The following is a 14,294-nucleotide window of genomic DNA, read 5'->3' as shown; positions in this document are numbered from 1 at the left end:
AAAATCCGGGGATCTAGGCTCAGCATATATGAATTCTCCCACAGTCGCCGACAAAGCTTTGACCTTAGAGAAGAAGCCATCCGGCAGGTCGTGGATCTGAATCCAGATGTCCAATTTATTGAGCTCTATAGACGACGGCTTTGTGAAGCCATCGTACTCCGAGAGAACTACTGCTTTCCCCTTGAAGTTCCAAGGGCCATCCCCCATAACCCTCTCCCAGTCACCCAGGCAGGAGAATTGCATTGAGTACAGATTATCTTCGAGTGGTCTAATCTTCACCTCCTGAGCTAGGTCCCAGGCCACCCTCATATTCCTATAAAACCAATATTGGCTGTATGTTTTCTCTGTGTGAACCCTAGCCAGAGCCATCCAACGTGTCTCTTCCTTCGGTAGCTCGGTGTCTTCCACCACGACATCAACCAGATCATCTTTTTTCAGGCCAAGTTCCTCCATCATCGCAGCCAGATCGAACGCAGCCGTACACGATCCAGATGCAGTCGAATCCATCATGCGCTTGCTCGAGGGTAGGGATCCGCGAGCGGTAGGTCCCAAGGAAGTCCCCGCCCTCCCCTAACGCCGCGGCGGCCACGGGCCACAGCGATCGCCGGAAGGGGGTGAACAGCCGGGGAGAGAAGATCCCTACGATGCCGGCGTCGCCGTCGCTCGAGGGGAGAGAGAAACCCTAACAAGAGGGGAAACTAACTGACCCTATAGGAAAGCCGATGAGTATTTCCGAACGGAGGGAGTATATAGCTAGCTTATAAATCAAGGCATATCAACCGAGTTAATCTGTACTCCCTCTCTAAACTAATATAAGAGCACCTCATAAAAAACTAATATAAGAGCGTTTAGACCAAAGGGTTATACGCTTCACAAAAATGCATCTGGTTTTCTTACAGGTCGAGGCACTGATCGGCGAGCCATGGAGAAGACGATGCCGCCAGGAGATGGAAAAAACCATGGTTGCATAATGAGGGCCATCCTCTGGTGACCGCCTGCCATGATGACGACGCTCCGCACCATTCGATGGAGCCACTCCCCGCCATTTTGTCCCAGTAGTTTGCGAGGTTTACTCCACACATCTTCAGTCTTTTTTTCTTCTTCTTTCTTTGAGCATGACCTTCTTCCAATCATGGACTACCCCCATCTTCCAAGGAACCTTAGCAAGGCATTTCTACCATTTATAGGAGAAGAAGCAGAAGCAGCAGCCCACGCCAAGCCTCTCCGTGGACGCCCTGGTCAAGATCCTTTCGCGAGTGCCATACATGTCGCTATGCCGATTCAAGTGCGTGTCCAAGCCCTGGCTCACATCTACTCCTCCCGGGATATCCGCAAGAGGTCGCCACACACTTTGTCTAGGTTCTTCTACATAATAATCAATGGCGTTGAGTCTCCATTTTCGTAATTTGAATGGTAGAGGTCCGCCCTCTCCCATTCTTGCACACAACATACAAGCACATTTTTGTCCAACAAGTCAGCAGCGGCCTTCTCCTTTGTTCTTGCTTGACTTTCGTGAGCAGACCCAATCATGTTGTGCGCAATTCTGCGACCAAGGAATGGACTGTGCTGACGGGACATCCAGGTCGAACCATTCCAATCGCTTTCTTAGGATTCCACACGGTTGTTCTGTACCACTTCATGGTGTTCGCGCTTTAGATCCTTGGTGTGCACGATGCTTGAAAAGTGGCAATATACTCATCAGAAACCAGACAGTGGGCTTATGTTCAGAGTAAGCTGATGACTTGCCAAGATGTTGAGATGTTGGACAATCTCAAGGACGCTTGTATGCATGGAAGATAGATAATTCTCATGGTTGTCAACTTTATATTTGGGTTCTTGAGGATTATGGTACTGATAATTCTCATGATTGTCAACTTTATATTTGGGTTCTTGAGGATTATGGTACTGGAAAGTGAACCCTAAAGCACAATGTTAACGTTTTGGAGCTGTTTGGAAGGCATCAACACAAACATGATGGTTCTTGTGTGATGTTTGCAATTCATCCATATTGTAATGTGATTTTCCTTACCAACAAGGAGAAGATGACATTGTCGTACGACATGGATAATCAGAAAGTGCATGTTATCTGCACCGAATTCATGGATGGTCTATTTTAATTATGTTCCATTTTTTGTGGAATTGCCATCGGCTACGGGTCACTGAGGATCAGTGGTTGCCATGGGCTTACTCTGCTAGTTTCACAACATCACTTGGATATGTTGTAACCCATATGTCTACAGTTTGCTATTCCTATATGTTAGTATTCAGGTGCATGTTTTTTGTGACTTTGAGCAATATTTGTTAGACAAGATTTTGTGAGGGTACGTTTTAATTGTATGAATGAAACCTAGCAAGTAATACGGGGAAGGACAATACCAACAAAGGATTTTGACGTCTGCAAATAGACATAAAAAAAGGGAAGGTTTGGGGGAGTAAGGATGTCCGCCACGTTGGACATGGACGCTCATGGCCCACCATATATCACATGGAGCCCTCCCCCTCCGTCCCTCCTCCATGTGCTTTGTATCCTCACCCTTGGCGACAGACGCGACGACTGTTCCACGAGTTTGGTTCTTGAAGGTTCAGTTCTCGCTGAATCGATATGTAAAATTACACCATGAGAGACACCTATTCAGGCATTAGAATGAATGGGACTCAGCTACTACGTACCTGTAGGCCTTAGCTTGCTAGCTTTCCCAACAATCTTCACTTGGTGCCCATATATGTGGCGTTGAAATTTTAGCCCAGTGTGTAACGTAGTACTCCCTCCGTTCGGAAATACTTGTCTTAGAAATGGTTGTATCTAAGACAAGTATTTCCGAACGGAGGGAGTATGTGATACATCCAACACACATGCAAATCATATATTTGACCTCAGGGCGAAATCAAATCACAAAATGACCTGCTCTCGAAAAAATTTCACTCTGCTGACCCTTTCGTGTGGCGCCCGATAGCTAGGCGCCACACACCACTATGCAGCGCCTCTGCCTTAGGCGTCGCACCTCCTGCCAGCGTGACAGCCCTGGTTGGGTTGCGGCCCCACAGACAGCAGTGCAGCGCCCAAGGGATAGGCGCCACACTGTGTAATGTGCAGCGCCTATGGCTTGGGCGCTGCACATTGACTTAAGCCGCATCGGGCCAGCCCCTCCCAGCAGTTCTTCCCCCTCTGAGCAGTTGCTCTGTTTACAGAGAGCGGCGGCAGCGGCGCTCCCTTTGGATCCCCCCCACACCCCTCTCAGATCTGAAGTTTTGAGGCCCGGATTCGATCTCCAATCCCTCCTACTAGGTAAACTCCTCCGTTCCCTTTCTTTTCCTCCGTAAATGCGTTGCAATTTTAGGGATTTGCCCAAGATTAGGTGGAACCTTTGATTTGCTTGGTTTGGATCTTTGTTTGCCCAAGATTAGGTGGAACCTTTGACCCCCCACACTATATGATTCTTGTTAGTGAAACCTAGATTGTAATTTTTTTAGATATATATGAGATGCCTAGTTTTGTAGATAATTATGAGATGTTGAGTGTTGTAGCTATATGTGAGATGTTGAATTTTTTTAGATATATATTAAATGTTGAGTTTATTTGAAATATGAGATGTTGATTTACTTGAACACATATGACATACTAGATATATATGAGAATTTACAATCATTTATTCATTGTGTGAGAAGGAGATGTTGAGATTCTTGTAGATGAATACATATGAGATGTTTAGATGAACACATATGAAATGTTGAGTGTTTACCGATATTTGAGATGAACTCATATATGTTTATTGTTTGAAATTTGTAAGGATGGTTTGGCTTCTCGACGATGCCTACGACACGAAACACCGGGCCTACATGATGCGCGAGAAGGAGATGGTAATAACGAGTAATCTAAATATTTTGCCTTAAGTTGAAATTTACATGCCCTAAGATTTGTCATTACTTGTTTTTTGCAGAAGCTTGAACCTTTGAAGATTCGGTATCACGGGGTCTCTGGTCCTGCCATGCCTTACGATGAGCGGTACACACCGTACATCAAGCAGGCAGGACTACTCCCGTGGATTCAGTTGGTCAGCCGGTCCACGCCGAATCTGAACGCTCCACTGGTGTCCGCTCTTGCTGATCGGTGGAGGCCTGAGACGCATAGTTTCCATCTTCGGACTGGGGATATGACCGTGACGCTCGAGGATGTCTCGTTGATCACCGGTCTTGCTATCGACGGGATGCCTCTCTGTATGAGCACCGATTCTGATGGGTGGCGCGAGCAGATGATTGCTCTTATCGGTATGGCTCCTATCGAGGCTGAGGCTGATGTAGAGGAGGGAGAAGAGAAGAAGAAGAAGGAAAGGAAAGCAGCCGGAGCTGCTTTCACGTGGATTCAAACTCACTTTGCGACGTGCCCTCCGGATGCCACTAATGACGTGATCCAGACACATGCTCGTGTCTACATGTGGTATGTTGTGTCGAGGACTTTGTTTCCTGACTCCACTGGCAAGAACGCTCCATGGATGTGGCTGAAGGCATTGACCGTCTTCGATAGCAAATGGAGCTGGGGTTCAGCGACTCTTGCCTACTTGTACCGACAGGTAGTTGGTCTGTTTTGTGATCAACTCATTTCTTCATTAGCAATGCAAGCTTGCTGTCAAGTTAACATTGTTTTTCTTTCATATGCAGCTGGACGATGCGTGTTGCAGGATCACAGATAGTGCAGGCATTGGTGGTAATATGCTTCTACTTTCTGTATGGAGCTGGGAGCGTCTGCTTGTTGGACGCCCGAAGAGCGTCAGGTTTAATCCTTGGTATGAAGATGAAGATGACGAATTACGGCGCCCCACTTGGGCTTACAAGTGGGATGTGGTTTCCGAGATGACGAACGATGTCAATCTCATGTACCAGAAGTACGTTGCCGAGTTGGACACGATTACGCCTGAGCAGGTAACGAGGTCATTACTTCAGTCATTTCTCATGTTTGCCTGAAAAAAATTCACCAATTTTGCATTGTTGCCCTATTTCATAGGTGGAATGGCAGCCATATGGCGCCGATGACAGACTTGGGTACACCCCGGAGTTTACCATCAACCCGATGTGCTTGTGGGATAGGGATCTCTGGCGTATGCGGTGCCCACTGATATGCAACTGGGCTGTTGAGTTTCATTTGCCACATCGCGTGTGTCGTCAGTTTGGTCTGTTCCAGCCTCACCCGCCGGAATGGGTGGATACGGACAAAGCACTTCATAGGTAAGATAGCATGAACCGTATTGACTAAGCATCGTCACTCCTTAATTTTGCTAATGTTTGGTTTTGTACCATGCAGGTTGGACAGGAGAAGGCAGCAGAAGATAAAGGACTGGGACAAGCATCATGCTTCGTATGTTACCCGCTTCCAGCTTTGTGTGGAGGAAGCTCGTAGCAGTGCACGCGCCAAGCTTCATGAGCATAGTCCACTTGCTTTTGATAACTACATACGATGGCTTCTTGAAAATACTCGAGTTGAGATATGCCCGCCGGCATATAATGAGGATATTCTTGAAGAACCCGTAAACTTTGAGGATCTATCAAAGGGGAAGTACAACAGAGATGTCAGGGTAGGGCACGGAGTCCCTGCTGTTCTGGTGATTAACTATGTGGTAAAGTGTTTCTTCTTTACTTTCCCGTTGGCCGTATTACACATGTTTGAATGGCTAACGTGTTCATTCTTTCTCATCCGCAGCGCACCGAGATCAAGAAAGCAGCTGATGAGAGCCAGTCTATTCTGGAGGAAACACCGGTTGGAAAAGGCAATGATGATGGTCCACTACGAGAATTCCTCAAGGTACAAATCGCATTCACTATGAGAGGTAGTCTATGTTGCGGAGTTTCATATCTTCCACACTTGTTCATGTTACAGCGTCAGGCCAGGAAGTTAAGGCGGTTATCGAATCTTCTCGGTTGCCGTGATCCCGAAATTGATGAACCATCTGCCTCTAGGTCTGGTACACCATCAGACCCCTCATCTCACCATCAGAGGGACGATGTGAGTTCCTCATATGCTTATCAGGATGATGAGGGTGCGGTCACCCAAGAGGTATGACTAATCCTTTATATGTGATTCTCACTTGATTACGACGTCGGTCTTCACCATATTGTTTGATTGTGTGATAGGGTGATGAGCTTGATGATGACATGACTTTGGCGGACGCTCAACTTCGGTCCCCATATGTGTTCAAGCCTAGGCAGCCCAGACGCCGGTACACACCCAACGACTTTGACAACAGAGGCAACCCAAAGGTGGTCGTAGGGACCTCGCGGATGGCTAGCTTGGATCATGAGGCGGAGGCGGAGGCGGAGGAGGAAGTGCAGGAAGAGGAGGCTCATCCATCCAGGAAGAAGAAGATTGCCTGCAAGCGTGGCACCAGGAACACGCGCGGAAGGCATTAGTGTTTGTTACTATGGAAGTGCTCTCTTGTAGCCGTTTCGTTAGGTTGATGAACTTGTTGGGTTATGTTATATGTTGGTGAACTCTTACTATTGTGGTATTTGTGTTGTCCTAAATGATGTGATGTTCAAATTATTAGTTGTCTTTGTTCAGTATTTGTCCTAAATGATGTTGTCTTTGTTCAGTTGAATTGTTCAGTATTTGCCAAAATGGAATCTGTTTCTGCAGTTTGGCAGTTAACAGCACTGCAGCGCCTGACAGTCAGGCGCTGCACTGTACTATGCAGCGCCCAAAGCCTAGGCGAGGCCCGTCCCATAGGCGCTGCTTCACTGGCCATGGCTGCCCATAGGGCCACAGAAGGCTTTGAGCACCGACGATCCACGAAAATTACCAAGTCATAATGCAGCGCCCCAGAGCAAGGCGCTGCACTTTACAGTGTGACGCCCGTCCGTTCGGCGCTGCATAGAACAGTGCAACGCCTTTGTTCTGGGCGCTGCACGGTTGTTTACTGCAAAAACAGAGTTGACAGCACATTCATTTCACCGGAACATCATAATACTTACAATGACTGCATCATCACAACAATTTGAACAAACAAAAATTTTATGCCGACGAGTTCATAACTTAAGACAATTCAAACTACGACATGGTTCACGACACATTCATTACAAATGACAAATGGCAGCTTGCCCTAGAAAATAGTTCACCAACATCTTACATGCCCTCACAAGTTCACGACGAGTGCACCGAACCGAAGTCCCTACTGAGTAGAGCGAGGCCATTTCCCCTTCTTGTCACGGGCCGAGTCCTCCTCTTGCGCCTCGCGAGCCTTTGCAAGCTTTCTTGCCCTCTCCTCCTCACGAGCAAGTTTCGCTTGGCGTGCCCTCTCCTCGTCTCGTTTCTTCCGCTCCATCCTCTCCTTCTGACGACGCTCTTCCTCCAAGCCTCTTCAAAACGATTCTTCGAACCGCCGTTGCCGCCTAAGACAATCTTAGTATTGGTCCTTTTTGACATCTTCTGGCACTTAACGGTAAGAGGGTGATTGACGTCCGCATTCCTAACACGGGCTGCATTTAACAAGTGCGAGCATGGGAGATGAAGCAACGATGGCCTCATGCAGCTGCAATCACACCGTGTTAGGGAGACCTTGAAAGCGCGGCCTCCGTGTTGGTGGCCATCGTTTGTGGTTCCTCCAGGCTCTTTCACCTCATACTTCCACTCGTTGTCGTCATATAGTACAGCTTCTTGGGAGTCTGCCTTTCGTGATTGAAAGTCCAACCATTCTTCAACCTTTGGTGGGAAATAGTACTTGTGCTTATCCTTGTTCTCACCAGCAATCTGCTTATCCGTCTCCATTGAATACTTCAAAAAGTATCCATTCATCTTGTCAAATGTGTATTGAACTATTGCCATCACGGGTAATGCACGTACACCCTTGAGCACCTTATTGAAGCATTCTGCCATATTGCTTGTCATTTGACCGTACCTCTGGCCATCTTCATCGAAAGCACGTGCCCACATATTCCTTTCGACAATGTTCTTAGTGAGAAATTCATGACCACCGGGGTCAAGTTTCTTGTGTCTGAGCAATGCATTGAACAATGTGGCAAACCGCTTGTTGGTGAAAGCGAGACAACAATCTTGAAGATCATCGGCCAACTCCTTGATACCACATGCCCTATAGAAGTTTGCACAAAAGTGCCTCATGCACCATCGATGGTGCAACTTTCTATGTCCGGGAATGTCAACCACCACCGCATTGAGAATTCCTGGATGGCGATCCGATATGACACAAATTTCTCTTTCAGCCGGTAATACCCTTGTTCTCAATTGACGCAAGAACCACTCCCAGTTATCATTGTTCTCCACCTCAACCAAAGCGAAAGCCAAAGGCAACACCCGGTTATTGGCATCACTTGCTATTGCAACCAATAAAGTGCCCTTGTATTGTCCGGTCAAGAACGTGCCATCAATGGCGATGACGGGCCGACAATGCTCAAAAGCCCTCATGCATTGCTCAAAGGCCCAAAATGCACGGTCAAATACTCGGACGGTCCTCCCGTTGTGAATCAATGTTTGGTGCCCATGAGGCTCAACCACGTGAACCATGCCTGGGTTTGTGGTGGCCATAGCTAACAACAACCTAGGGAGTCGGTTGTATGCTTCCTCCCAATTGCCATACAACATCTTGAATGCGGCTTGCTTTGCCTTCCATGCCTTGCCGTACTTCACCTTGTAATGAAAGATGGCTTTCACAAGGTCAATGACACTCTTGATGCTCATTGTTGGAAGTGTGGATATTTGGTTGGAAAGCCTATAAGCGATGAACTCGGACGTGAGTTGTCTGTGTTGTTGGTACACAAGCTTGCCATCCGCATTCTTGTGCCGGCACATGTGATTTGGTAGACAACTCACTATGCGCCAAGTGGGACCTCCTTTCCATGGCCTTGCACGCACAATCCATGGACAACTTGGCACTTCACATTTGACCGTGTAACGCACATTGACGTCCGAGTTGGCCACTTTATGTGGACGATAATGCGTAACCGAGTAGTTGTCGAGCCACATCTTCAATTCCAAGAAGGATTGAAACTCACAACCGGGATATATCCCGTTCTTGCCGTCTTCCAAATCACGGTGAGAACTTGGCCTAGCTCCAAGAGATATGCATTTGCCACCATCCACAATGGCTTCATCTGTGAGACTAAGATCCTTGAACAATGGTGTCTTGTGATCCCGCGCGAATACCTTCTTGAATGCTTGGGCCTCCTTCGGTGTGAACCCCTCCTCATCAACTTCTTCATCGGGACCATCGTCATCCGAGTCTGATGCATATGCACGGGAAAAAGGGATGGATTGGTCCATTGTCTCTTGCACATGATATTGGTCGAGATCACCCACATTTTTGTCATGGAGATCAACTTCGTTGTCATCCTCCTCGTACTCACCATTCTCCTCTTCAAAACCTTCATTTTGGTTGTTTGGAGTCGGGCTCAATGTTGGCCAATCTTGTTGCGTGAAATGAGGTTCACTCATTTGATCTTGGTTCATGGATGGTGGAGTGCTAGCAACCAACGGGGAGGGGTTCCGGTTCAAGTCCAAATTCAAAGTAGACTCAACCTTCTTGGAGGCAAATAACTCAAGAGCCTTGTCTAGAGATTCGGCAACCGTCTCCTTGTATGCAACCCAACGTTGCTCGGAGTTCACACGCATTGTCTTCCAACGGATGTGCATTCCAAAACCAACATTATGCCTTCCCACGAACTCAACAACGTCACTTGGGTCCATCCAATTCAAATCCTTCCTCACTTGGTCCAAGAGCTCCGCATAGCTTGGACTACTCTCAAACACCATGTCAAGCTCATCCGGGTCCGGCTCAACATTGCCTTTTAAAAAGGCCTCTTTATCCACGTGATGAACATAAACACATGTTCTCCCCATCCCTACAATAATAAAAAAACACATATATCAAGTAAGTACTTAACAAAAAATATTTGCACAAAATACATATGCCATAACATATATATGAATTAATAACCCTAACCCCCACTTAACAATAACCACAACCCTAACCATAGCATAACCCTAACACCAACATCAAACACACATAACTCTAACCCTAGCATACTATGAAAGCCTAACCAACCCAAATTAGCAAAGAAACATAACATGATTCAATACAAATTTGCAAATCCAAGCCAAAACTAGGGTTTCCCCAAAGTAGCAAGATTTGAGCAAATGTGACAATTCCTATGGATGAAAACGAGGGGATCGAAGGAGATTACCTTAAGGGAGGGGTTGGCTTCGAAATCCACGGTCAAATACTTCGGATTTGCAAGATTTGAGAAGGATTTGAGAGGGGGAGAGGGGAAGAGAGGAGGGGCGCAAGGCTAAGGGTTTGTGTGGGGTGGGGCTGGGATGGGAGAGAGGGTGGGGCCAGCCTAAGTGGAACACAGACTGTGTAGCGTCCAAGAGCTAGGCGTTGCACATTACAAGTGTGGCGCCTAAGTCTGAGGCGCTGCAGTGCTGTCTGTGGGGCCGCAACTGGACCAGGGCTGCCACGCTGGCACGAGGTGCGGCGCCCAAGAGAGAGGCGCTGCATAGTAGGGTGTGGCGCCCAGCTGTCGGGCGCCACACGAAAGGGTCAGCAGAGTGAAATTTTTTCGGAACGAGGTCAGTTTGTGATTTGATTTGGACCTCAGGTCAAATATGTGATTTCTGCCTCCAACACACCAGTTGTTAGATGGTCTTCCTTGTTTCCATTGTATTTATGGCTGGGCCATGCTGAGAACTGCGTGCGGGTTGATGTCACACCTCACTTCAAATATGCAAGTTTGTGTTAATCCAGAACGCCGCGAGCGATTAATGACGTAGGTCATGTGTTGTCCTAATGTGCAATTAAACACAGTGCTAGCGTTGCTGTCTGCCACGTAATATAATGTATCCTACGAGCCTGTCGTGGAATTGGGACATCCATAAGGAGGAGAGAACTGAAGGAGACGACGTTGCTCTCGACGTGACACTGTAGCTGCTGCTACTTATCTCAGAAAAGTCTGATGCATCGGTCACCACATCTCGCCAAGGATAACAATCTCATGATAAAGGTGGTAAAAGTGATATTTGAAATAGCGACCATTGCTTGTATGGCTGTATGGCTACGAGTACATTTCTCGGCGGTGTAGGCGATGTGCCCGTCTTTGGCCCGTACGTGATCACGTGTCCAGTCTTCAGCAGGCGTTTTCGCTGGTGTTATGGTGATCTACAAGATGATCATGTTCACCGTCTTGTCCCACTCCAAACACATCGGTTAATTAAACTTGCTCGCAATAAGCTTTGACCTAGCCATGGCAATTATACACTCCAAGGAAATATCCAGACAAATCTACTGGTTGATTGCGTTGTGACGTGAAGGGTCAAGGAAAAATATGTATTGCTACTGTGCAGTAACAGTATACATGTCGACCAAGATGTACGTGTGTGTCGTTGCTGGCTAGGCATCCGTGCGTGTCAGCAGTTATATATGTATGCTTGGTCGATGTCGGAGGCAGCACGCGTCGTAGGCTGCAAGGAACGTTTACAATCTTGCTAAGCTAGGTCGTGCTTCGCAGCTAGGCTTAATTAAGGCTGACACGGACGCGTGATATGATATGATCATATCGGATGATGTAATTTAATTTTGGTGCGACTAATGCGAAGAGTAAAGCTTGGGAAAGGAGAGTTGGTGCCCGAAGGAGACGGCCCTTGAACTTGCATTATCAATTTGATCAAGTTTGACCGTATGCTCCCCGCAATACAAAACAAAAAGGTTAACAGTTTGTTACAAAACAAGAGAAGAAGGCTGCATCTACGTACGATAGTAATAGTTTCATCAGCTAAGAATTTGGTTTGAATTCGATTTGGAAGGAAAAATGGTGGAGGACAATTCCATGTTCGAAGGAAGCTGTTTTTTGTACGAGAGAAGTGTTTTTCATTTAGCAAGGGCACTAATTATCTGGTTAATTGCTTCAAAAACCAACGGAGTAGCCTCTTCCCCCTCTCGCGACCGGGTTGTCCCCCGCGGGCGACCGGCTGCTCCACCGTCCGCCTCCCCCGGAGCCTTGCCCCCTCCCCCCTCCCGCCGTGGCCGGGGTGCGTCACCTGGCAAGACCCGGACAGCGCCGGCGCCCCCTGCTTTTCTCAGAGGTGCTCCTGCGCAGCGCAGCGACGATCCGGTGCGGCGGCGGTGCGACTTGGTGTTGGCGAGGGTGGTCTATGGCGTGGCGGCGCTAAGCGGAGGCGCGGGCTGGCGGCACCCGCTCGGCCCAGATATGGGCCCCTTTGGGGCCCATCTGAGCAAAGGCGGGCTGGCAGCTCTTCTATCGATGATGTAGCCCCTAGAGGTGAAGGTGGTGAGTCGGGATTCTGGGTAGTGGTGGCGATGTCGCCGGCTTGTTGCGGCATGGTGGCAGAGGTTTGCGGGCCCGAAGGCCTGCTATGCTCCTGTTGCCGTGGCCGGCCGGCTACCGCGACGGCGCTGGAGGCAGTGACCTCCCGCGGATGGAGGCAGTTCCCTCCCACGCGGCCTCGATGCTGCCACCCCCATTTCCTTGCACTCCCATATTCCGTCCTCTAGGCCTCGCGATGGTGATCTCGGTGAGAGGGCATGAGTGGCATGCAAACCGTGGTGGTGCATGCTGGTGGGTGGGAAACTGGATGGAAGACCACGGATCATCTGGGTAGTGGTTTTGGGGGTCGGGAGAAATCCTTGTTGGCTCATCTGGCACCAACGCGGTGCCGCCTATTGGTGCTGTCATTCCTTCCTGAAGGGCGTCAGATGTACCCATTACCCACTTTCCTTCGTGTGTCAGAGAAAACCCTAGGACATGTCCAGGCAGTAGTGTCGTCATCGTCGCATTCCTTTTTGAAGGTGTTGTTTGGTACGCGGCGTTTCGGTGTATTTGGAGTGTGTGGTGGGACGACTCCGGAGGGGCAGCGGTGGCGGGTCATCCGCGCTTCGTCAAGCTTCCGTTGTTGACATTAGTTTCTCTTTTTTTAGGCTTGATGTGTTGTTTGGCCCAGCAGGTGTTCCATGTGGTTGCGAGATTATAATTTACTAGTAGAATGAACAAAGTGTACTGCATGAAGTTCAAGGAACGTATGAAATTCACCCGAAAAAGAAAGAACATATGAAATTGATTTTACATGCTCAGGTCACCAATAATACAATATGATGATAAAATAGTACAACAAGCAAACAAGCAGAGTACAAACTCAAACAGTAGGATGCATGCAGACCAAATGCTCTACGGATCCAGTACGTCGTCAGAACGGGTAATAGCTCCGCCGGAACGCGGTGGCGCTGGCGAAGAGCCCGACGAGGTCCTGCCTGTACGGGAGGAACGACCTCCGGCGGCCGTCATTGCCGCCGCCCTTGTGCGCGTACGAGCTCCAGACGTGCGCGTGGCCGCCGGCAGCATCCGTGCCGCCGCTCCTGACCCCCTTGCGCTTGGAGGCTGAGTTGGAAGGGCTGGCGTCCAGGAAGACGAACTTCTCCTTGCCGTCGCTGTGGCTCCGGCCGATGAGCCGCTGGCTCCACCGGAGGACCGACCCCGTGGAGCCGCTCTTCCGGCAGCGCGCCGGGGATGACGCCGTCAACGGTGAACCGGGGCAGCACGAACAGGAGCACGTCTTTGCCGGCTTGTCCCCGCCATCCGGCTGCTGCTCCGCTCCTGCTCCGAAGCCGAACGCGTCGACGAGCAGAAGCCGCCCGAGCGGCACGCGCTCGGTGGCCGTCGTCGTCTCCGTCTCCAGAGCCCGCTGGCGCGCCGGTGAGCGCGGCTGGCCGAAGACCGGGTACAGCAGACCGGGGCCTACCCGTCGGCCGCCGGCGCCTGCCAGAGGCGCGGCCACGGCGAAGGTGAAGTCGCCGGCGCCTTCCATGCTCTCGCTACAGCTACTAGAGCTACTGTAACATCCGGTTCTCTTCTCACGCGCCCGCCCTAACTAACTACGTACTGCCATGTCCTAGTACGAGCGGTGCTCAGCTGCTCCTCTCAACTCGGAGCCGTCCGTGGGCATACTTATACGAACACGCCTTCCACTCTTGCTCGGCCTTCGACTTCAAAGTTGATCGAGACAACGAACGCTGAAATGGATGTTTCTTTAAACAATCACCACGTACGTACGGGGAGAGGGTCCCGCGTGAATGCATTGCTACTCAAAGAGCCAATCTAGGAGTAGTAGTTGGCTAGGAATACACCGGTTGTGCCGGTGCTCGAGGAGATATACTCCCGTCAAGACGTGGCGGCGACCTTTTGGCTAGGTACATAAAACCTAGTATGATCTTAAAGAGTAAAATCTAAAATCCGATATGATGTTGTTTATATTGTTGCAACAGGGGGTGAGCGTGAGTCTCGCC

At 49.2% G+C, this 14,294-nt stretch overlaps 2 protein-coding genes across 2 annotated transcripts; one reads left to right on the top strand and one right to left on the bottom strand.

Annotated features, from left to right (window-relative positions):
• The first annotated feature begins 4,407 nt into the window (after positions 1–4,407).
• Positions 4,408–6,399, top strand: LOC125533142 (serine/threonine-protein phosphatase 7 long form homolog). The gene is made up of 7 exons (XM_087541476.1): positions 4,408–4,568; positions 4,657–4,917; positions 5,000–5,220; positions 5,297–5,609; positions 5,693–5,794; positions 5,870–6,046; positions 6,124–6,399. The coding sequence occupies exons 1-7, from the start codon at positions 4,431–4,433 to the stop codon at positions 6,397–6,399; spliced, it is 1,488 nt and encodes a 495-aa protein (XP_087397602.1). The 5' UTR covers positions 4,408–4,430.
• A 6,614-nt stretch (positions 6,400–13,013) lies between these two features.
• LOC125539422 (uncharacterized) lies at positions 13,014–13,953 on the bottom strand. Its single transcript, XM_048702871.2, has one exon. It carries the CDS (start codon positions 13,814–13,816, stop codon positions 13,199–13,201), a length of 618 nt encoding a protein of 205 aa, XP_048558828.2. The 5' UTR covers positions 13,817–13,953; the 3' UTR covers positions 13,014–13,198.
• Positions 13,954–14,294: the final 341 nt, after the last annotated feature.

The sequence above is a fragment of the Triticum urartu genome, chromosome 1A (assembly GCF_056163025.1).
Source record: "Triticum urartu cultivar PI428250 chromosome 1A, HENAU_Tu73, whole genome shotgun sequence".
Lineage (NCBI taxonomy): Eukaryota > Viridiplantae > Streptophyta > Magnoliopsida > Poales > Poaceae > Triticum > Triticum urartu.
Note: the sequence above shows the minus strand (reverse complement) of the source record. Positions and strands in the feature narration are given on the sequence as shown.

Excerpts from the sequence above, each read along its gene's own strand:
- LOC125533142 (XM_087541476.1), top strand. The coding sequence starts at position 4,431 with ATGTGGTATGTTGTGTCGAGGACTTTGTTTCCTGACTCCACTGGCAAG. Across the intron at positions 5,221-5,296 it reads ACGGACAAAGCACTTCATAG|GTTGGACAGGAGAAGGCAGC; the intron begins GTAAGATAGCAT and ends TGTACCATGCAG. Across the intron at positions 5,795-5,869 it reads CACTACGAGAATTCCTCAAG|CGTCAGGCCAGGAAGTTAAG; the intron begins GTACAAATCGCA and ends TTCATGTTACAG.
- LOC125539422 (XM_048702871.2), bottom strand. The coding sequence starts at position 13,816 with ATGGAAGGCGCCGGCGACTTCACCTTCGCCGTGGCCGCGCCTCTGGCA.